Here is an 18,725-nt window from a genome sequence, read left to right on the forward strand (position 1 = left end):
TCATCTCGGTTTTCATTTCAACCATATTTTTATACATTGCTGGAATGTATCAATTGCAAAGAGTGTTAACGTTATATGTGGTCGACTATGAAGTTATCATCGTTAGATTACGAGCTTTTTGAAGTGCAACAATAATAAAGATTGCTTTGGGAAACAGCTCGGGGATTTAAAGATGTTCCTATGAAGGTTCTACTGATTAACTTTTTGGGCTTTTGGGAAACCGGGACCAGGTTGTGACAATTGACCCCGTTTACTTTGTGCATCTACGTCATCTCGCTGTCTTCACATACGACTAAAACAAACCCTCAGCGCCGCAATACCGCTAGACCAAACCGAGTATCGCCCAGGTTGGCACACTGTCACAAGTAATAAAAACAAGGACGAAACACAAACGAGATGGTACAGCAGAGCACCCCGATGGAGAGGCTAGCTAGCTGCTCTAAACTATTGAATAGCTGCGGGTAGCCTATACTTCTGCGCTTATACACTAACATAGACCGCTTACCAAGCGAACCCTTTCTGGAATCCGCCGATAAAAGTAAGAGGTGAAAGTAGTGACCCGAAAGCGTCACCATGAACACTGGAACATTCTATACAAAAAGAGGGAGGGGCCTAACTGCCCTAACTTCAACTATTAAAGGTGCGCCCGCCTGAAAGCGTAGAGAGCGTAAAGTGGCCGTGAAGAGACCTATGAAGTCACAGTAATAGAGAACTATAAAATGACAACGCTTCAATATTTGGGAATATCAGTACTTTTCATCATCGGTAAGTAGGCTATTCCTATAAAAATTGTACTTCGTGTCGGTGTTTGTTTTTACCCCCAATTCACAAGACTCCTGAACAGGTAATCAAATGGCTACCCGTACGATTTCCATTATGTTCCCCCATAAAACCTCTTTTACATGGCTGCTACTCTCTGTTTATCATAAATTCATAGTCACTTTAACCATATCTACATGTACATGCTACCTCAATCAGCCCGACCAACCGGTGCCTGTATATAGCCTCGCGACTGTTATAGCCTCGCTACTTTTATTTTTCACTGTCTTTTTTTACTGTTGTTCTCATTCCTTTAATTACCTATTGTTCACCTAATACCTTTTTGCACTGCTGGTTACAACAGGCAGGTCTCCTCATAATGTGTAGGCTAGCCTATTAGAGATTGCTTTGGAATAACAGCTCGGAGATTTTAAAGATGTTCCTATGAAGGTTCTACTGATTAACTTTGTACTGCTTTTGGGAAACCGAGCCCTAGGTTGTGGCCATAGACCCAGTACTTCAGTTTAATTTGTGGTGTCTACGTAATCTTGCTGAGTTTACCTTTAAACCTAACCTATAACCTTAAACCTAAAAATACATGTTTTTATAAAACTTAAACTAAATAAAAACTAGTAAAGTGGATCTGAAAACAAACTTAAGGTCAACTGAATTTCAAATTAAAACAAAACTATAATAACCTTGACACACACACACAGAATGATATGTGCCTTTTGTCTTTGCTACTGAACAACACATTAATATTTTATTTGTTTGATTCCAGATCTGTTGGGAGCTGTGAATGCTGAAGTCAATACATTGACAGGGAGAGAGAGGCAGTCTGTCACTCTACACACTGGACTAACTGGACTACAGGCTGATAAGATATTTTGGTTCTTTGGTCCAGTCATTCCAAACACCTCAATAGTTGAGAGTCAGGTCATCAGAGGAGAGAACATCACAGAATTCAAAGGAAGATTCCGAGAGAAACTGCAGCTGGACAGAGAAACTGGATCTCTCACCATCAGAAATCTCACCCTCAACAACTCTGGAGTTTATCAGCTAGACTTTTTCAATACACACAAAACATCTCAGAGATTCTATCTAACTGTCTATGGTGAGTATTGGTTTATATATATAACAGGGTTTTAAGTGGGACCCAATGCCCATACCTTACAGTAATAGGTGTGACACAAAACACAGTGCCTATAATATTCGCCCCCAGTGGACTTTTTAACATTTTGTTGTGTTACAAAGTGGGGTTGACATGGATTTAGACCAATAGGGTTGTTTTGTCATTAATCTACACAAAATACTCCATAATGTCAAAGTGAAAAGAAAACTCTATAAAATGTTCAACCCACTTCGTTAGAACAAGCCTAAAATAGTTAATAGTTAAGATTGGCCTAACAAATCACATACTCTGTGTGAAATAATATAATAATATGATTTTTGAATGACTACCCCTTCCTGTGTACCTGATAGCTACATACAACATCTGAAGGTCCCTCAATTAAGTAGTGAATTTGAAGCACAGATTCAACCACACAGACCAGAGACATGTTCAATACCTCATCCAGGCTGTGTCACAACCGGTCGTGATTAGGAGTCCCAAAGGGCTGCGCACAATTGGTGCAGCGTCGTCAGGATATGGCCGGTGTAGGCTGTCATTGTAAATAAGAATTTGTTCTTAACTGACTTGCCTAGTAAATTGAAGGTAATTTTAAAAATAACAATAATTCAATCCATCCCATTTTGTAGCACAATAATATACTTATTATAGGCACTATATTATTTTTAGTATTATAATACATGATAACAATAATTATTATATAATAGGCTATATTATAATGCTAGCCATGTTGTTGCAGTTTTTTTCAATCACTTTGGCACATTTTTCTGATGTAAGGTATATTTTCAAAACTCTTGGTACAACAACCTTTGAATTAGGATTCATTTGAGGTCAAAACATCTTTCAACCCTGAGTCATTCATGAAAAATCCTGTTTTCTTCAGAAAATAACATGAACATTGGATTTAGTCACCAATACTGTATATCAGAGAATGATACAGGCTCACCAATTAGTAATTTTATTGTAAAATTTAATCAAATAGCACAAAATACATGATACAATTTTCAAAACGGATATTTTTGAAGTGCTGAATAGAATTAAAAATAGAGGATAAATAACATTTCCCATTTTTTAATTAAATTTTGGAGCATGTTGAGATTTTTTTTTGACTTACTGAAACAGTTTTTGAGAAGAAATCGTGAAATATAGGATTATTGTGGCATGAATTGTCTAACAGAAGGCTTCAGTAAAAGGAATTGATGTAGTATACTGTATGCCATTTCTGCCCCAAGCAACATTGCACAATATAAACTTTTGTGACTTGTCACTGTAACTGCTACAGTATCACCAGCTAAAATCATAATCTTATAGTGTATCAATTAAATTCTGATATTTACAACACCATTGTAGCGATTGTTATTATGTCCCCAGTCACCGAATCTAAAGCCGTATTATGAATAGGCCTAACCAGACATTGAGAATGGAAACGGTTTAGGCGAATCACATGTATGTTCTTGTAATAATGTGGGGTTAGCCATGTTATCCGATGTCTTGTTTTTTGATCACCTGTCAGATAAAAATAACCATGTTTAGAGTTTGTGGTCGAACGGCGACAATTGGATTGTGCGCGCAAAACCTCATGTTGTGCTTTGCTCCGTAGCCTAAAATGCTCTGTCTAATCATGTATTTAGCCTAGGCATACTTATCGAAACTTACAACTATAATGTGATCATATATAACAATTAAAACGTGGAGGTATATCAAAACTAATATTAAACGATTCCCTTGTTTATTGTTAATTTCCTGGTACGAGTTTTGACTGTGTAGCCTACGGGTATAATGGCAACAGCTTATGCCAGAGGAGGCAGGAGCTGTATGTTATTTTTGTTTGTATGTTGTGTTCAGTCAACAGCATAATTCTTCACTTTCTAAATGAAAAGCCTCAGTCTGGCAAGAAAAACTAGATCCGCATTGTTGCCTCCTCACAGTAAAATCCTACCACTGTGTCAACGTCACACCAAGTTTTGCTTTGTGACGAGCAAATACTTTGAATATGAATGAAAATTGAAAGAGTGATTTTGTGCAGTGAACAAGTGACTGTTTGTTGCACTCAGTCTATTGAGAATGTGCTTAGTTTTGAATTGAGCAGTTTTGATCTGTTTAGATTTGTGCTTAAAGTTGTGAAAATGTACCACATACTTGTGAAAACTGCACCAAAGTGATAAATAAAAAACGGAATGTGCTCACCACAATTGTGTTACTGGTGAGAGTTGTCCTCCTACCCAGAGGACCAATATTAATGACATGAATCTGTGTTAAATCATTGTTTGAATTTTAATATCCCAGCTCCAGTACCACTTCCTCAAGTCAGAAAAATCCCTGAAGGTGATTTTCTGGACAGTTCATCAGAGAAGGGGAGCTGTTCAGTGGTGTGTTCTGTGGAGAACCGGAGAGACATGACCCTGTCCTGGTACAGAGGAGAGAAGAGACTCAACCAGACCAGCAGCCCTGACCTCTCCACCAACCTGTCTCTCCATCTGGAGATAAAGCTACCGGACAACAATATCTACAGCTGTGTGGCTGCCTACCCAGTCGGCAACCAGACAACCAAACTCAACATTGAAACACTCTGCCTTCAGTTTGTAGGTATGTCATTAATGGTAATGTGCAACATCTACTTTGTTATTGGACTGGTTAATTAGTTTACTTGGATCCCCTGTCACTTCTATTCTTCCAGCGCTGTGGGTTAGACACCAGATAAAACAGTCATATTTATCGACAGGAACAGCCCACACAGACAGCATTCAGTTCCATTCTTTTTGCTATTGATTAAATTAAGCAAAAAAAGTAGAACAATTTAGCAACACTATCAAATTCAATTATGAGAAGAAACAGGGTAAAGTGTATACATTGTTTTGGGATTCATCAGTTTGTTCCCTGTTTTTATTCCGACAGAGTCTGATCCTAATCTAATCACAATCGTTGTGATAGTCCTTGGAATAGGCCTAACGTTATTTATCGTAATATGCTGCATCTGGAAAAGGAAATATATTAAAGGTAAGTGACATCCTTCTTGAGTAGCCTAAAGACAAAGTACTCCTGTCATGGTTGATACTGTATGGTATGAGCAGTGTTGAAATACGCAATTGTTTTTGTGCTCACTGTACAGGGTGCTGTGTATCCACCTCAGGGAGTCCAGAAGAGGAGGACTCTGTGGTGTAGCCTACTCTGTCAGACCCTGCATTTTTATTTATTTATTTTCATTTTACCTTTATTTAACTTGGCAATCAGTTAAGAACAAATTCTTATTTTCAATGACGGCCTAGGAACAGTGGGTTAACTGCCTGTTTAGGGGCAGAACGACAGATTTGTACCTTGTCAGTTCGGGGATTTGAACTTGCAACCTTTCGGTTACAAGTCCAACGCTCAATTTCATCTTCTTCCCCATTGAAGAAAAAGAACCCATTAGACTGTGTCCCTGCCACTGTAAAAACAGAATGTACATTTTGTCATGAACAAAGGATGTGTTTTATGCAGCAAATAATCCCTCCTCTACACTGTACCAACTTCTGACTACAATTGTATTACTAAAGGAGTATTTTAATACTTAAACAAAGACTCTGTGTTTCCTTTCCATTACTAATGTATGTTTGATAATTATATAGACCTGATCATTTGTTGAAGAAATTGACCAACAGTTGAACAAATATTTACATTTTTTTTAAAGATAGCCTTAAAAGGCAAGTCCACCACTTTTCAACCTTATATTCATTATTTCCAGTACCAAACCAGTGTACTGTCTACAGCGCATTTCTATCATCTGTGGCTAAAAAATGCTTCTGTGACATCATGGTGCTCCTCACTTCACTGCGATTCTCATGTTTGAAAATCACTGTTTTAACTTTTTTTAAATATATATATATATATATATATATATATATATATATATATATATATATATATATATATATATATTTGTTTACCCCATTGTTTGGTATCCAATTGGTAGTTAGTCTTGTCTCATGGCTTCAACTCCCTTACGGACTCGGGAGAGGTGAAGGTCGAGAGCCGTGTGTCCTCAGAAACACAACCCAACCAAGCTGCACTGCTTCTTGAAACAATGCCCACTAAACCCAGAAGCCAGCCACACTACTGTGTCAGAGGAAACCGCATACACCTGGTGATGGTGTCAGTGTGCACTGCACCCGTCCCGCTACAGGAGTGAGTCGCTAGAGCGCGATGGGACAAGGACATCCCTGCTGGCCAAACACTCCCCTAACCCGGACAACGCTGGGCCAATTGTTCACCGCCCCATGGGATTCCTGGTCCCGGCCGGCTGCGACAGAGCCAGGATTCAAACCCAGAATCTTTAGTGCCACAGCTCGTTCTGCGATGCAGTGCCTTAGACCACCGCCGATGCCATCACATTAATACATTTATGTATTTTTTCCACAAAATGTATACATGCACCATTTTCACATATGTAGAGACTGGAATTGTGATGGAGAAATTGAAAATGAGGTTGAAAAGTGGTGGAATTGCCCTTAAACTTTTGGCTATTTACTGTATTACAAAAGTCATATTGAACTTTGTTTGGTTGACATCGGGACCAAATATCAACATTTAAAATATACTTTATATATCTAATGGTAGGATAGTTTCATCTGAGCCACTGGCTCAATGCTATTATTTTACTTACATTTTTGGTTTATTTGGAGACCTAAATCCAACATATCACTTGTTAACTTGTCGACACGTTAATAGGCTATTTACTGTATTACACAAGTGATTTTGAATTGTGTTTGGTTGCCAATGCAACCAAATATCAACATTTGAAGGAGATGTATCTTTTGTTTTAGTCTGGCTTTAATTCCAGTTCGTCTACAAATGAATAATTGATGCGTCAGATTCACATCTCCATCTCAACCAAAAATCACAGTTAAAGAATAGCACTAAATCAAATCAAACTTGATTTAAGGTGCATTTAATGTTTGATTGGTTTGATTTAGTACTAACTCTTAATTTTTGGTTGAGATGGAGACGTGAATACCACATGTCAATTATGTTAAAATGATAAATCAACCAAAGCTTGAAACCCAAGGCCTATATGTATTATCTATTTTTAGTTGGACCCTTTGTTGAATTTTAAACAATAGCTATAAAGGCCTAAATAGTATAATTGATAAATTAATTGTAAAGTATGGTTACGTTTCATTTGCTTTGTTAAACATATCCTTTGGAATGACTTCGAAAGCAACAGTGAATCTATTTAGTTATTTAGAGATCTCTCAATCATTCTCACAATAGCACATTGGTAATAGTCAGTGAGAAATATCAAAGATGGGCTTAATTAAGACCCTGGATGGGAGACCAAATGGGTAGCTGTATATAGATTAACTCTCCAGTAGGAGGTGTTGCCCAGCCTATTGGTTTTTTTCTGATAGTGAGTATAACGTTGAAGATCTGATGTCGTTTCAAAAGTACAAAATCAACATATGTTAAACAAGGTTTGTCTATGTTGAAAATTGGTTACCATGATGACATACACTGAGTATCCAACACATGCTCTTTCCATGACATACTGTAGACTGACCAGAGGATTCCAGGTGAAAGCTTCGATCCCTTGTTTTTTTTATACATATTTTTGTATTGAACCTTTATTTAACGAGGCAATTGATGTCACCCATTGATGTCACCTACTAAATCGACTTCAATCAGTGTAGATGAAGGTGAGGAGACAGGTTAAATAAGGATTGTTTTTAAAGCCTTCAGACATGGAGTATGTATGTGTGCCTTTCAGAAGGAGAATGGGTTTCCCGTTCTTCTCTCCTCTGTACCAGGACAAGGTTACTTCTTTCCCGTTCACCACAGAACACACCACAGGACACACCACAGGACAGCTCCCACTGACCAACCGACTGTCGACTGAGGGATTATGTGGGGTGTTTCTGATGTTAGGAGTAGGCACTGAAGCTGGGACACCAGGAGACCAACAGTTATTACAGTGATTATTGGGCACAACATTGACTAACGGTCACATTTATCATGAACAATGAGGAAAGGGAATGTGTGTGTTTACCATGAACAATGTAATTCTGAATACAGATCTTGTTCGATGTTGATTGAAAACTAGTCTCTTGACTTGATTTAAAACATAGTCACCGTAGACTGTGAAAATGATATTGTGGTAGGTGACCTGTTCACTGATGATTTGAAGCTGATAAAGTCCAGTGTCGTTGATGGTGAGGTTTCTGATGGTGAGAGAGATCCAGTCTGAGCATCCATCTGTAGTCGGTCTTTGAACGGCGCAGAAGCAAAGTTTGGTAAGAGAATTACGGTTTGTGCCGTCATTCTGATAACTCAATTGATTGACCATGGCATGGAATCATCTCGGTTTTCATTTCAACCATATTTTTATACATTGCTGGAATGTATCAATTGCAAAGATTGTTAACGTTATATGTGGTCGACTATGAAGTTATCATCGTTAGATTACGAGCTTTTTGAAGTGCAACAATAATAAAGATTGCTTTGGGAAACAGCTCGGGGATTTAAAGATGTTCCTATGAAGGTTCTACTGATTAACTTTTTGGGCTTTTGGGAAACCGGGACCAGGTTGTGACAATTGACCCCGTTTACTTTGTGCATCTACGTCATCTCGCTGTCTTCACATACGACTAAAACAAACCCTCAGCGCCGCAATACCGCTAGACCAAACCGAGTATCGCCCAGGTTGGCACACTGTCACAAGTAATAAAAACAAGGACGAAACACAAACGAGATGGTACAGCAGAGCACCCCGATGGAGAGGCTAGCTAGCTGCTCTAAACTATTGAATAGCTGCGGGTAGCCTATACTTCTGCGCTTATACACTAACATAGACCGCTTACCAAGCGAACCCTTTCTGGAATCCGCCGATAAAAGTAAGAGGTGAAAGTAGTGACCCGAAAGCGTCACCATGAACACTGGAACATTCTATACAAAAAGAGGGAGGGGCCTAACTGCCCTAACTTCAACTATTAAAGGTGCGCCCGCCTGAAAGCGTAGAGAGCGTAAAGTGGCCGTGAAGAGACCTATGAAGTCACAGTAATAGAGAACTATAAAATGACAACGCTTCAATATTTGGGAATATCAGTACTTTTCATCATCGGTAAGTAGGCTATTCCTATAAAAATTGTACTTCGTGTCGGTGTTTGTTTTTACCCCCAATTCACAAGACTCCTGAACAGGTAATCAAATGGCTACCCGTACGATTTCCATTATGTTCCCCCATAAAACCTCTTTTACATGGCTGCTACTCTCTGTTTATCATAAATTCATAGTCACTTTAACCATATCTACATGTACATGCTACCTCAATCAGCCCGACCAACCGGTGCCTGTATATAGCCTCGCGACTGTTATAGCCTCGCTACTTTTATTTTTCACTGTCTTTTTTTACTGTTGTTCTCATTCCTTTAATTACCTATTGTTCACCTAATACCTTTTTGCACTGCTGGTTACAACAGGCAGGTCTCCTCATAATGTGTAGGCTAGCCTATTAGAGATTGCTTTGGAATAACAGCTCGGAGATTTTAAAGATGTTCCTATGAAGGTTCTACTGATTAACTTTGTACTGCTTTTGGGAAACCGAGCCCTAGGTTGTGGCCATAGACCACATATGTCAGAGTCAAGGCCCGCGGGCCACATCCGGCCCGCAAGAAGGTTTTTTACGGCCCCTGGGATGATCTTGATTTATTATTAGAACCGGCCCGCAGCAAGCCGGCAGCCCGCAGATCTTTTACACGCACCAATACTACATTTCCCACAATGCAAAGGTGACGCACCGAGCAGTAGGCTGCTTCATTTCAATATTTATTGGCACAGCAGTCGTCAGCATCACAGTAAAATTAACTTTCAGATACCCATCAAAAATGGCAAAACGGAAGGTGGATACTGAGAACCGGGGGTTTCAAACAAGGTGGGAGTCGGAGTATATGTTCACGAAGGTAGCTGGAAAACCTGTGTGTCTTCTGTGTGGAGAAAGTGTGGCGGTACTGAAAGAGTATAATCTGAGACGACATTATGAAACGAAGAGATCGCTAAATCAGCCCGGCCATTTACGGAGGGGGATTTCATCAAAAACTGCATGATTAAAGTTTGTGACGAAGTTTGCCCAGAAAAAAGGCAACTCTTTTTAAATGTGAGTCTGAGCAGAAACACCATTGCCGAGAGAGTAGACCAGTTGTCCATCAATCTAAAAGAGCAGCTTGTGAAAAAGGGAAAAGATTTTATTGCATATTCCTTGGCTGTGGATGAGAGCACCGACATTTCTGACATTGCCCAGTTGTCAATTTTCATCCGCGGAGTGGACTCCAACCTAAGCGTGACAGAGGAGTTTTTGGCTTTACGTCCTATGCATGGCACAACTACGGGGCATGATTTGTATGAAGAGGTGTCAAGATGTGTAAATGAGATGGAGCTGCCTTGGGAAAAACTCGTGGGTTTGACAACCGACGGAGCACCTGCGATGTGTGGACACAGGAGCGGACTGGTGGCGAAGATACGGGAAAAGATGCAAGAGGAAAACGCGACAGGTGAGCTGACAGCTTATCATTGTATCATACACCAGGAAGCGTTGTGCGGTAAAGCCTTGAAAATGGAGCATGTAATGAGCATCATCACGCGCACAGTTAACTTTATCAGAGCCAAAGGTTTGAATCACCGCCAGTTCAAGGCATTTCTGACGGAGTTAGAAACGGAGCATGGTGATTTGCCTTATCACACAGAGGTGCGATGGCTAAGCCAGGGAAAGGTGCTTCAAAGATGTTTCGAGCTTCGTGAGGAGATTTGTCTGTTCTTGGACAGCAAAGGGAAAGACACAACACAACTCCGAGACGAAATGTTTCTGTGTGAAATGGCTTTTCTGTGTGACATTACGAGTCATCTGAATGCAATAAACTTGCAGCTGCAGGGTCGGGATCGTGTCATCTCTGATATGTACAGTACAGTGAAGGCATTTAAAACCAAACTGACTCTGTGGGAGACGCAGATGCGGAAAGAAAATTTGAGCCACTTTCCCAGCTGCCAGACCATGAAAGAGAAGCTCTCTACCAGTGCGTTCCCGAGCACACAGTTGGCTGATAAAATAGGTATGCTTGCCGCTGACTTTCGACGCCGATTTGCTGACTTTGAAGCACAAAAAAGCAGGTTGGAACTGCTCGGTAACCCATTTGCTGTTGACGTGGAAAGCTCACCACCAAACCTCCAAATGGAGTTGATTGACCTCCAATGCAATGATGCACTGAGGGCAAAATATGCGGCAGTGGGTGCTGCGGAGTTCGCCCGTTTCCTCCCCGGCACAATGCCCCAGCTGCGCATCCAGGCTGCTCAAACGTTGTCTATGTTTGGCAGCACATACCTGTGTGAACAACTGTTTTCTTTGATGAACCTGAACAAAACATCACACAGAAGTCGACTTACTGCTGAACACCTCCACTCAATTCTGAGGATTTCTTCAGCTCAGAGCCTTACCCCGAACATTGATGAACTTGTGGAAAAGATGGGACACCACCAAGTATCACCCTCAACCTCAAACAAGTGAACATTACTGTGCAATCACATATTTAGAGTTTTTACTCAGTTCAAGTTTAAAAGTTAAAATTTAATATTTGTTTTCACTGCATGTTACTTCTCCTTAAACAAAGTGTTGTTTTTGATTAATAGATTTTTGCACTTTATTTTTTTGTATTTCAATCCAATTATATTTTAAAAATATTTCAGTTGAGTGGATGATAGAAAATTGCTATTATTGTTTTTTCTTTGAAGTAAATTTAGCCCACTTTTGCTAAAATAGAAAATATAGTCTACTGATGGTGCCTTGAATACCGGTTTCTTTCATTTAATGTTCATGTTATGGGGATATTTATATAAAGGAAATTTGTCTTTTGTGTCTGTTGAAAATTAAAGATTACTGACAGAGCCATAAGAAAATATTGCTTTATTTATCTGATCATATTGTAATATATTTGTTAGGTTTTCAGTAGGTTCAATTAGGTTCACTAGACTATATGCGTAATTTAAAAATTTTTCAATGAACATTCGAACAGTCCGGCCCTCGTCTTGTAGCTGATTTTTTTATTTGGCCCTCCGTCCATTTGACTTTGACACCCCTGCCATAGACCCAGTACTTCAGTTTAATTTGTGGTGTCTACGTAATCTTGCTGAGTTTACCTTTAAACCTAACCTATAACCTTAAACCTAAAAAATACATGTTTTTATAAAACTTAAACTAAATAAAAACTAGTAAAGTGGATCTGAAAACAAACTTAAGGTCAACTGAATTTCAAATTAAAACAAAACTATAATAACCTTGACACACACACACAGAATGATATGTGCCTTTTGTCTTTGCTACTGAACAACACATTAATATTTTATTTGTTTGATTCCAGATCTGTTGGGAGCTGTGAATGCTGAAGTCAATACATTGACAGGGAGAGAGAGGCAGTCTGTCACTCTACACACTGGACTAACTGGACTACAGGCTGATAAGATATTTTGGTTCTTTGGTCCAGTCATTCCAAACACCTCAATAGTTGAGAGTCAGGTCATCAGAGGAGAGAACATCACAGAATTCAAAGGAAGATTCCGAGAGAAACTGCAGCTGGACAGAGAAACTGGATCTCTCACCATCAGAAATCTCACCCTCAACAACTCTGGAGTTTATCAGCTAGACTTTTTCAATACACACAAAACATCTCAGAGATTCTATCTAACTGTCTATGGTGAGTATTGGTTTATATATATAACAGGGTTTTAAGTGGGACCCAATGCCCATACCTTACAGTAATAGGTGTGACACAAAACATTACACAGTGCCTATAATATTCGCCCCCAGTGGACTTTTTAACATTTTGTTGTGTTACAAAGTGGGGTTGACATGGATTTAGACCAATAGGGTTGTTTTGTCATTAATCTACACAAAATACTCCATAATGTCAAAGTGAAAAGAAAACTCTATAAAATGTTCAACCCACTTCGTTAGAACAAGCCTAAAATAGTTAATAGTTAAGATTGGCCTAACAAATCACATACTCTGTGTGAAATAATATAATAATATGATTTTTGAATGACTACCCCTTCCTGTGTACCTGATAGCTACATACAACATCTGAAGGTCCCTCAATTAAGTAGTGAATTTGAAGCACAGATTCAACCACACAGACCAGAGACATGTTCAATACCTCATCCAGGCTGTGTCACAACCGGTCGTGATTAGGAGTCCCAAAGGGCTGCGCACAATTGGTGCAGCGTCGTCAGGATATGGCCGGTGTAGGCTGTCATTGTAAATAAGAATTTGTTCTTAACTGACTTGCCTAGTAAATTGAAGGTAATTTTAAAAATAACAATAATTCAATCCATCCCATTTTGTAGCACAATAATATACTTATTATAGGCACTATATTATTTGTAGTATTATAATACATGATAACAATAATTATTATATAATAGGCTATATTATAATGCTAGCCATGTTGTTGCAGTTTTTTTCAATCACTTTGGCACATTTTTCTGATGTAAGGTATATTTTCAAAACTCTTGGTACAACAACCTTTGAATTAGGATTCATTTGAGGTCAAAACATCTTTCAACCCTGAGTCATTCATGAAAAATCCTGTTTTCTTCAGAAAATAACATGAACATTGGATTTAGTCACCAATACTGTATATCAGAGAATGATACAGGCTCACCAATTAGTAATTTTATTGTAAAATTTAATCAAATAGCACAAAATACATGATACAATTTTCAAAACGGATATTTTTGAAGTGCTGAATAGAATTAAAAATAGAGGATAAATAACATTTCCCATTTTTTAATTAAATTTTGGAGCATGTTGAGATTTTTTTTTGACTTACTGAAACAGTTTTTGAGAAGAAATCGTGAAATATAGGATTATTGTGGCATGAATTGTCTAACAGAAGGCTTCAGTAAAAGGAATTGATGTAGTATACTGTATGCCATTTCTGCCCCAAGCAACATTGCACAATATAAACTTTTGTGACTTGTCACTGTAACTGCTACAGTATCACCAGCTAAAATCATAATCTTATAGTGTATCAATTAAATTCTGATATTTACAACACCATTGTAGCGATTGTTATTATGTCCCCAGTCACCGAATCTAAAGCCGTATTATGAATAGGCCTAACCAGACATTGAGAATGGAAACGGTTTAGGCGAATCACATGTATGTTCTTGTAATAATGTGGGGTTAGCCATGTTATCCGATGTCTTGTTTTTTGATCACCTGTCAGATAAAAATAACCATGTTTAGAGTTTGTGGTCGAACGGCGACAATTGGATTGTGCGCGCAAAACCTCATGTTGTGCTTTGCTCCGTAGCCTAAAATGCTCTGTCTAATCATGTATTTAGCCTAGGCATACTTATCGAAACTTACAACTATAATGTGATCATATATAACAATTAAAACGTGGAGGTATATCAAAACTAATATTAAACGATTCCCTTGTTTATTGTTAATTTCCTGGTACGAGTTTTGACTGTGTAGCCTACGGGTATAATGGCAACAGCTTATGCCAGAGGAGGCAGGAGCTGTATGTTATTTTTGTTTGTATGTTGTGTTCAGTCAACAGCATAATTCTTCACTTTCTAAATGAAAAGCCTCAGTCTGGCAAGAAAAACTAGATCCGCATTGTTGCCTCCTCACAGTAAAATCCTACCACTGTGTCAACGTCACACCAAGTTTTGCTTTGTGACGAGCAAATACTTTGAATATGAATGAAAATTGAAAGAGTGATTTTGTGCAGTGAACAAGTGACTGTTTGTTGCACTCAGTCAATTGAGAATGTGCTTAGTTTTGAATTGAGCAGTTTTGATCTGTTTAGATTTGTGCTTAAAGTTGTGAAAATGTACCACATACTTGTGAAAACTGCACCAAAGTGATAAATAAAAAACGGAATGTGCTCACCACAATTGTGTTACTGGTGAGAGTTGTCCTCCTACCCAGAGGACCAATATTAATGACATGAATCTGTGTTAAATCATTGTTTGAATTTTAATATCCCAGCTCCAGTACCACTTCCTCAAGTCAGAAAAATCCCTGAAGGTGATTTTCTGGACAGTTCATCAGAGAAGGGGAGCTGTTCAGTGGTGTGTTCTGTGGAGAACCGGAGAGACATGACCCTGTCCTGGTACAGAGGAGAGAAGAGACTCAACCAGACCAGCAGCCCTGACCTCTCCACCAACCTGTCTCTCCATCTGGAGATAAAGCTACCGGACAACAATATCTACAGCTGTGTGGCTGCCAACCCAGTCGGCAACCAGACAACCAAACTCAACATTGAAACACTCTGCCTTCAGTTTGTAGGTATGTCATTAATGGTAATGTGCAACATCTACTTTGCTATTGGACTGGTTAATTAGTTTACTTGGATCCCCTGTCACTTCTATTCTTCCAGCGCTGTGGGTTAGACACCAGATAAAACAGTCATATTTATCGACAGGAACAGCCCACACAGACAGCATTCAGTTCCATTCTTTTTGCTATTGATTAAATTAAGCAAAAAAAGTAGAACAATTTAGCAACACTATCAAATTCAATTATGAGAAGAAACAGGGTAAAGTGTATACATTGTTTTGGGATTCATCAGTTTGTTCCCTGTTTTTATTCCGACAGAGTCTGATCCTAATCTAATCACAATCGTTGTGATAGTCCTTGGAATAGGCCTAAAGTTATTTATCGTAATATGCTGCATCTGGAAAAAGAAATATATTAAAGGTAAGTGACATCCTTCTTGAGTAGCCTAAAGACAAAGTACTCCTGTCATGGTTGATACTGTATGGTATGAGCAGTGTTGAAATACGCAATTGTTTTTGTGCTCACTGTACAGGGTGCTGTGTATCCACCTCAGGGAGTCCAGAAGAGGAGGACTCTGTGGTGTAGCCTACTCTGTCAGACCCTGCATTTTTATTTATTTATTTTCATTTTACCTTTATTTAACTTGGCAATCAGTTAAGAACAAATTCTTATTTTCAATGACGGCCTAGGAACAGTGGGTTAACTGCCTGTTTAGGGGCAGAACGACAGATTTGTACCTTGTCAGTTCGGGGATTTGAACTTGCAACCTTTCGGTTACAAGTCCAACGCTCAATTTCATCTTCTTCCCCATTGAAGAAAAAGAACCCATTAGACTGTGTCCCTGCCACTGTAAAAACAGAATGTACATTTTGTCATGAACAAAGGATGTGTTTTATGCAGCAAATAATCCCTCCTCTACACTGTACCAACTTCTGACTACAATTGTATTACTAAAGGAGTATTTTAATACTTAAACAAAGACTCTGTGTTTCCTTTCCATTACTAATGTATGTTTGATAATTATATAGACCTGATTATTTGTTGAAGAAATTGACCAACAGTTGAACAAATATTTACATTTTTTTTAAAGATAGCCTTAAAAGGCAAGTCCACCACTTTTCAACCTTATATTCATTATTTCCAGTACCAAACCAGTGTACTGTCTACAGCGCATTTCTATCATCTGTGGCTAAAAAATGCTTCTGTGACATCATGGTGCTCCTCACTTCACTGCGATTCTCATGTTTGAAAATCACTGTTTTAACTTTTTTTAAATATATATATATATATATATATATATATATATATATTTGTTTACCCCATTGTTTGGTATCCAATTGGTAGTTAGTCTTGTCTCATGGCTTCAACTCCCTTACGGACTCGGGAGAGGTGAAGGTCGAGAGCCGTGTGTCCTCAGAAACACAACCCAACCAAGCTGCACTGCTTCTTGAAACAATGTCCACTAAACCCAGAAGCCAGCCACACTACTGTGTCAGAGGAAACACCATACGCCTGGTGATGGTGTCAGTATGCACTGCACCTGTCCCGCTACAGGAGTGAGTCGCTAGGGCGCGATGGGACAAGGACATCTCTGCTGGCCAAACACTCCCCTAACCCAGACAACGCTGGGCCAATTGTTCACCGCCCCATGGGATTCCTGGTCACGGCCGTCTGCGACAGAGCCTGGACTCAAACCCAGAATCTTTAGTGCCATAACTCGTACTGCGATGCAGCGCCTTAGACCACCGCCCCACTCAGGAGGCCTTAAATGTTTTAACCTTTGATGATGCCATCACATGAATAAATGTCTATATTTTTTTCCACAAAACGTATACATACACCATTTTCACGTATGTAGAGACTGTCACGCCCTGGCCATAGAGAGGTTTTTATTCTCTATTTTGGTTAGGCCAGGGTGTGACTAGGGTGGGCATTCTATGTTCCTTTTTCTATGTTTTTTTTTCTTTGTTTTTGGCTGTGTATGGTTCTCAATCAGGGACAGCTGTCTGTCGTTGTCTCTGATTGGGAACCATACTTAGGTAGCTCTTGCCCACATGGGTTTTGTGGGTAGTTGTTTTCCATATAAGTGTTTGCACCTTACGGGACTGTTTCGGTTTCATTTATTCTCTTGTTATCTTTGTATTTAGTGTTCAATAAATAAATATGAACATGTACGACGCTGCACTTTGGTCCTCTCCTTCCAACAGCTGTTACAGAGACTGGTATTGTGATGTAGAAAATGAAAATGAGGTTGAAAAGTGGTGGAATTGCCCTTGAACTGTGTTTGGTTGACAACACAGCAAATATAAACATTTAAAATATACTGTATTTATCTAATGGTAGGATAGTTTCAACTGAGCCACTGGTTTAATCCTATTATTTAACTTCCATTTTTGGATTAGTTGGAGACGTAAATCCAACATATCACTTGTTAACTTGTCAACAAGTTAATAGACTATTTACTGTATTACAATAGTGATATTGAGTTGTGTTTGGTTGCCAATGCAACAAAACATCAACATTTGAAGGAGATGCATTTTTTTGTGCCACTGACTTAGTCTGGCTTTAATTCTATTTCGTCTTCAAATTAATAATTGATATTATCCCGAGTGGTGCAGTGGTCTAAGACGGTTCAAGAGGGGTCACTGCAGTACCTGGTTAAAATCCAGGCTGCCTCACATCTGGCAGTGATTGGGGAGTCCCATTGGGCGGCACACAGTTGGCTCAGCGCTGTCGGGGTAGGCCGTCATTGTAAATAAGAATTTGTTCTTAACTGACTTCCCTAGTTAAATAAAGGTCATGTTTAAAAAAAATATGTCCGATTCACATCTCCATCTCAACCAAAAATCGAAGTTAAAGAATAGCATTAAATCAAACTTTATTTGAAGTGCATTTCATTTTTGATTGGTTTTGAGTAGTCCTATTCCTTAACTTATGTGAATCCAACAAATACATGATTAATTTGTAGACAAACTGGAATTAAAGCCAGACTAAGTCAGTGGCACAGATGAAACTATCCCAGCAGAAGAAGCATCTCCTTCAAATTACATTTGGTTGCGTTGACAACCAAACGCAATACAATATCCAGTTTGTTTACAAAATATACAAATTATATGTTGGATTCAGGTCTCCATGTCAACCATAAAATGTATTTCAAGTTTGATTTGATTTGGTCCTATTCTTTAAAAAAAAAAAAAAGCTAAAAACCATAGGCCTATATGTATTGTCTATTTTTAGTTGAACACTGGGTTGAACTTAAAACAAAAGCTGTTGGTGACTTTGCAAACGCTATAAAGGCCTAAATAGTATAATTGACGAAATATGACCTATAAAGTATGGTTACGTTTCATTTGCTCTGTTGAACCTGTCCTTTGGAATGACTTCGATAGCAACAGTGAATCTATTTAGTTATTAAGAGATCTCTCAGTAATCATTCTCACGATAGCACATTGGTACTAGGCAGTGACAAATATCAAAACTGAGCTTGGTGAAGACCCTGGATGGGAGACCAAATGGGTAGCTGTAGATAGATTA

At 38.8% G+C, this 18,725-nt stretch overlaps 2 protein-coding genes across 2 annotated transcripts; both read left to right on the plus strand.

The window, feature by feature from the left end:
* Positions 1 to 646: 646 nt before the first annotated feature.
* On the plus strand, positions 647 to 5,444 carry LOC110533156 (uncharacterized). The gene is made up of 5 exons (XM_036934584.2): positions 647 to 765; positions 1,541 to 1,873; positions 4,175 to 4,474; positions 4,784 to 4,885; positions 4,998 to 5,444. The coding sequence occupies exons 1-5, from the start codon at positions 720 to 722 to the stop codon at positions 5,048 to 5,050; spliced, it is 834 nt and encodes a 277-aa protein (XP_036790479.1). The 5' UTR covers positions 647 to 719; the 3' UTR covers positions 5,051 to 5,444.
* Positions 5,445 to 7,635: 2,191 nt separating this feature from the next.
* On the plus strand, positions 7,636 to 17,375 carry LOC118966639 (cell adhesion molecule CEACAM3-like). The gene is made up of 5 exons (XM_090188534.1): positions 7,636 to 7,765; positions 12,262 to 12,594; positions 14,901 to 15,200; positions 15,510 to 15,611; positions 15,724 to 17,375. Exons 1-5 carry the CDS (start codon positions 7,636 to 7,638, stop codon positions 15,774 to 15,776), a joined length of 918 nt encoding a protein of 305 aa, XP_090044660.1. The 3' UTR covers positions 15,777 to 17,375.
* Positions 17,376 to 18,725: the final 1,350 nt, after the last annotated feature.

The sequence above is a fragment of the Oncorhynchus mykiss genome, chromosome 10, assembly GCF_057628025.1.
Source record: "Oncorhynchus mykiss isolate SJ-2025 chromosome 10, ASM5762802v1, whole genome shotgun sequence".
NCBI lineage: Eukaryota > Metazoa > Chordata > Actinopteri > Salmoniformes > Salmonidae > Oncorhynchus > Oncorhynchus mykiss.

Coding starts and splice junctions, on each gene's coding strand:
- LOC110533156 (XM_036934584.2), top strand. CDS start 720: ATGACAACGCTTCAATATTTGGGAATATCAGTACTTTTCATCATCG. Junction 1,874..4,174: donor ATTCTATCTAACTGTCTATG/GTGAGTATTGGT, acceptor TTAATATCCCAG/CTCCAGTACCACTTCCTCAA. Junction 4,886..4,997: donor GAAAAGGAAATATATTAAAG/GTAAGTGACATC, acceptor CTCACTGTACAG/GGTGCTGTGTATCCACCTCA.
- LOC118966639 (XM_090188534.1), top strand. CDS start 7,636: ATGGGTTTCCCGTTCTTCTCTCCTCTGTACCAGGACAAGGTTACTTCT. Junction 12,595..14,900: donor ATTCTATCTAACTGTCTATG/GTGAGTATTGGT, acceptor TTAATATCCCAG/CTCCAGTACCACTTCCTCAA. Junction 15,201..15,509: donor ACTCTGCCTTCAGTTTGTAG/GTATGTCATTAA, acceptor TTATTCCGACAG/AGTCTGATCCTAATCTAATC.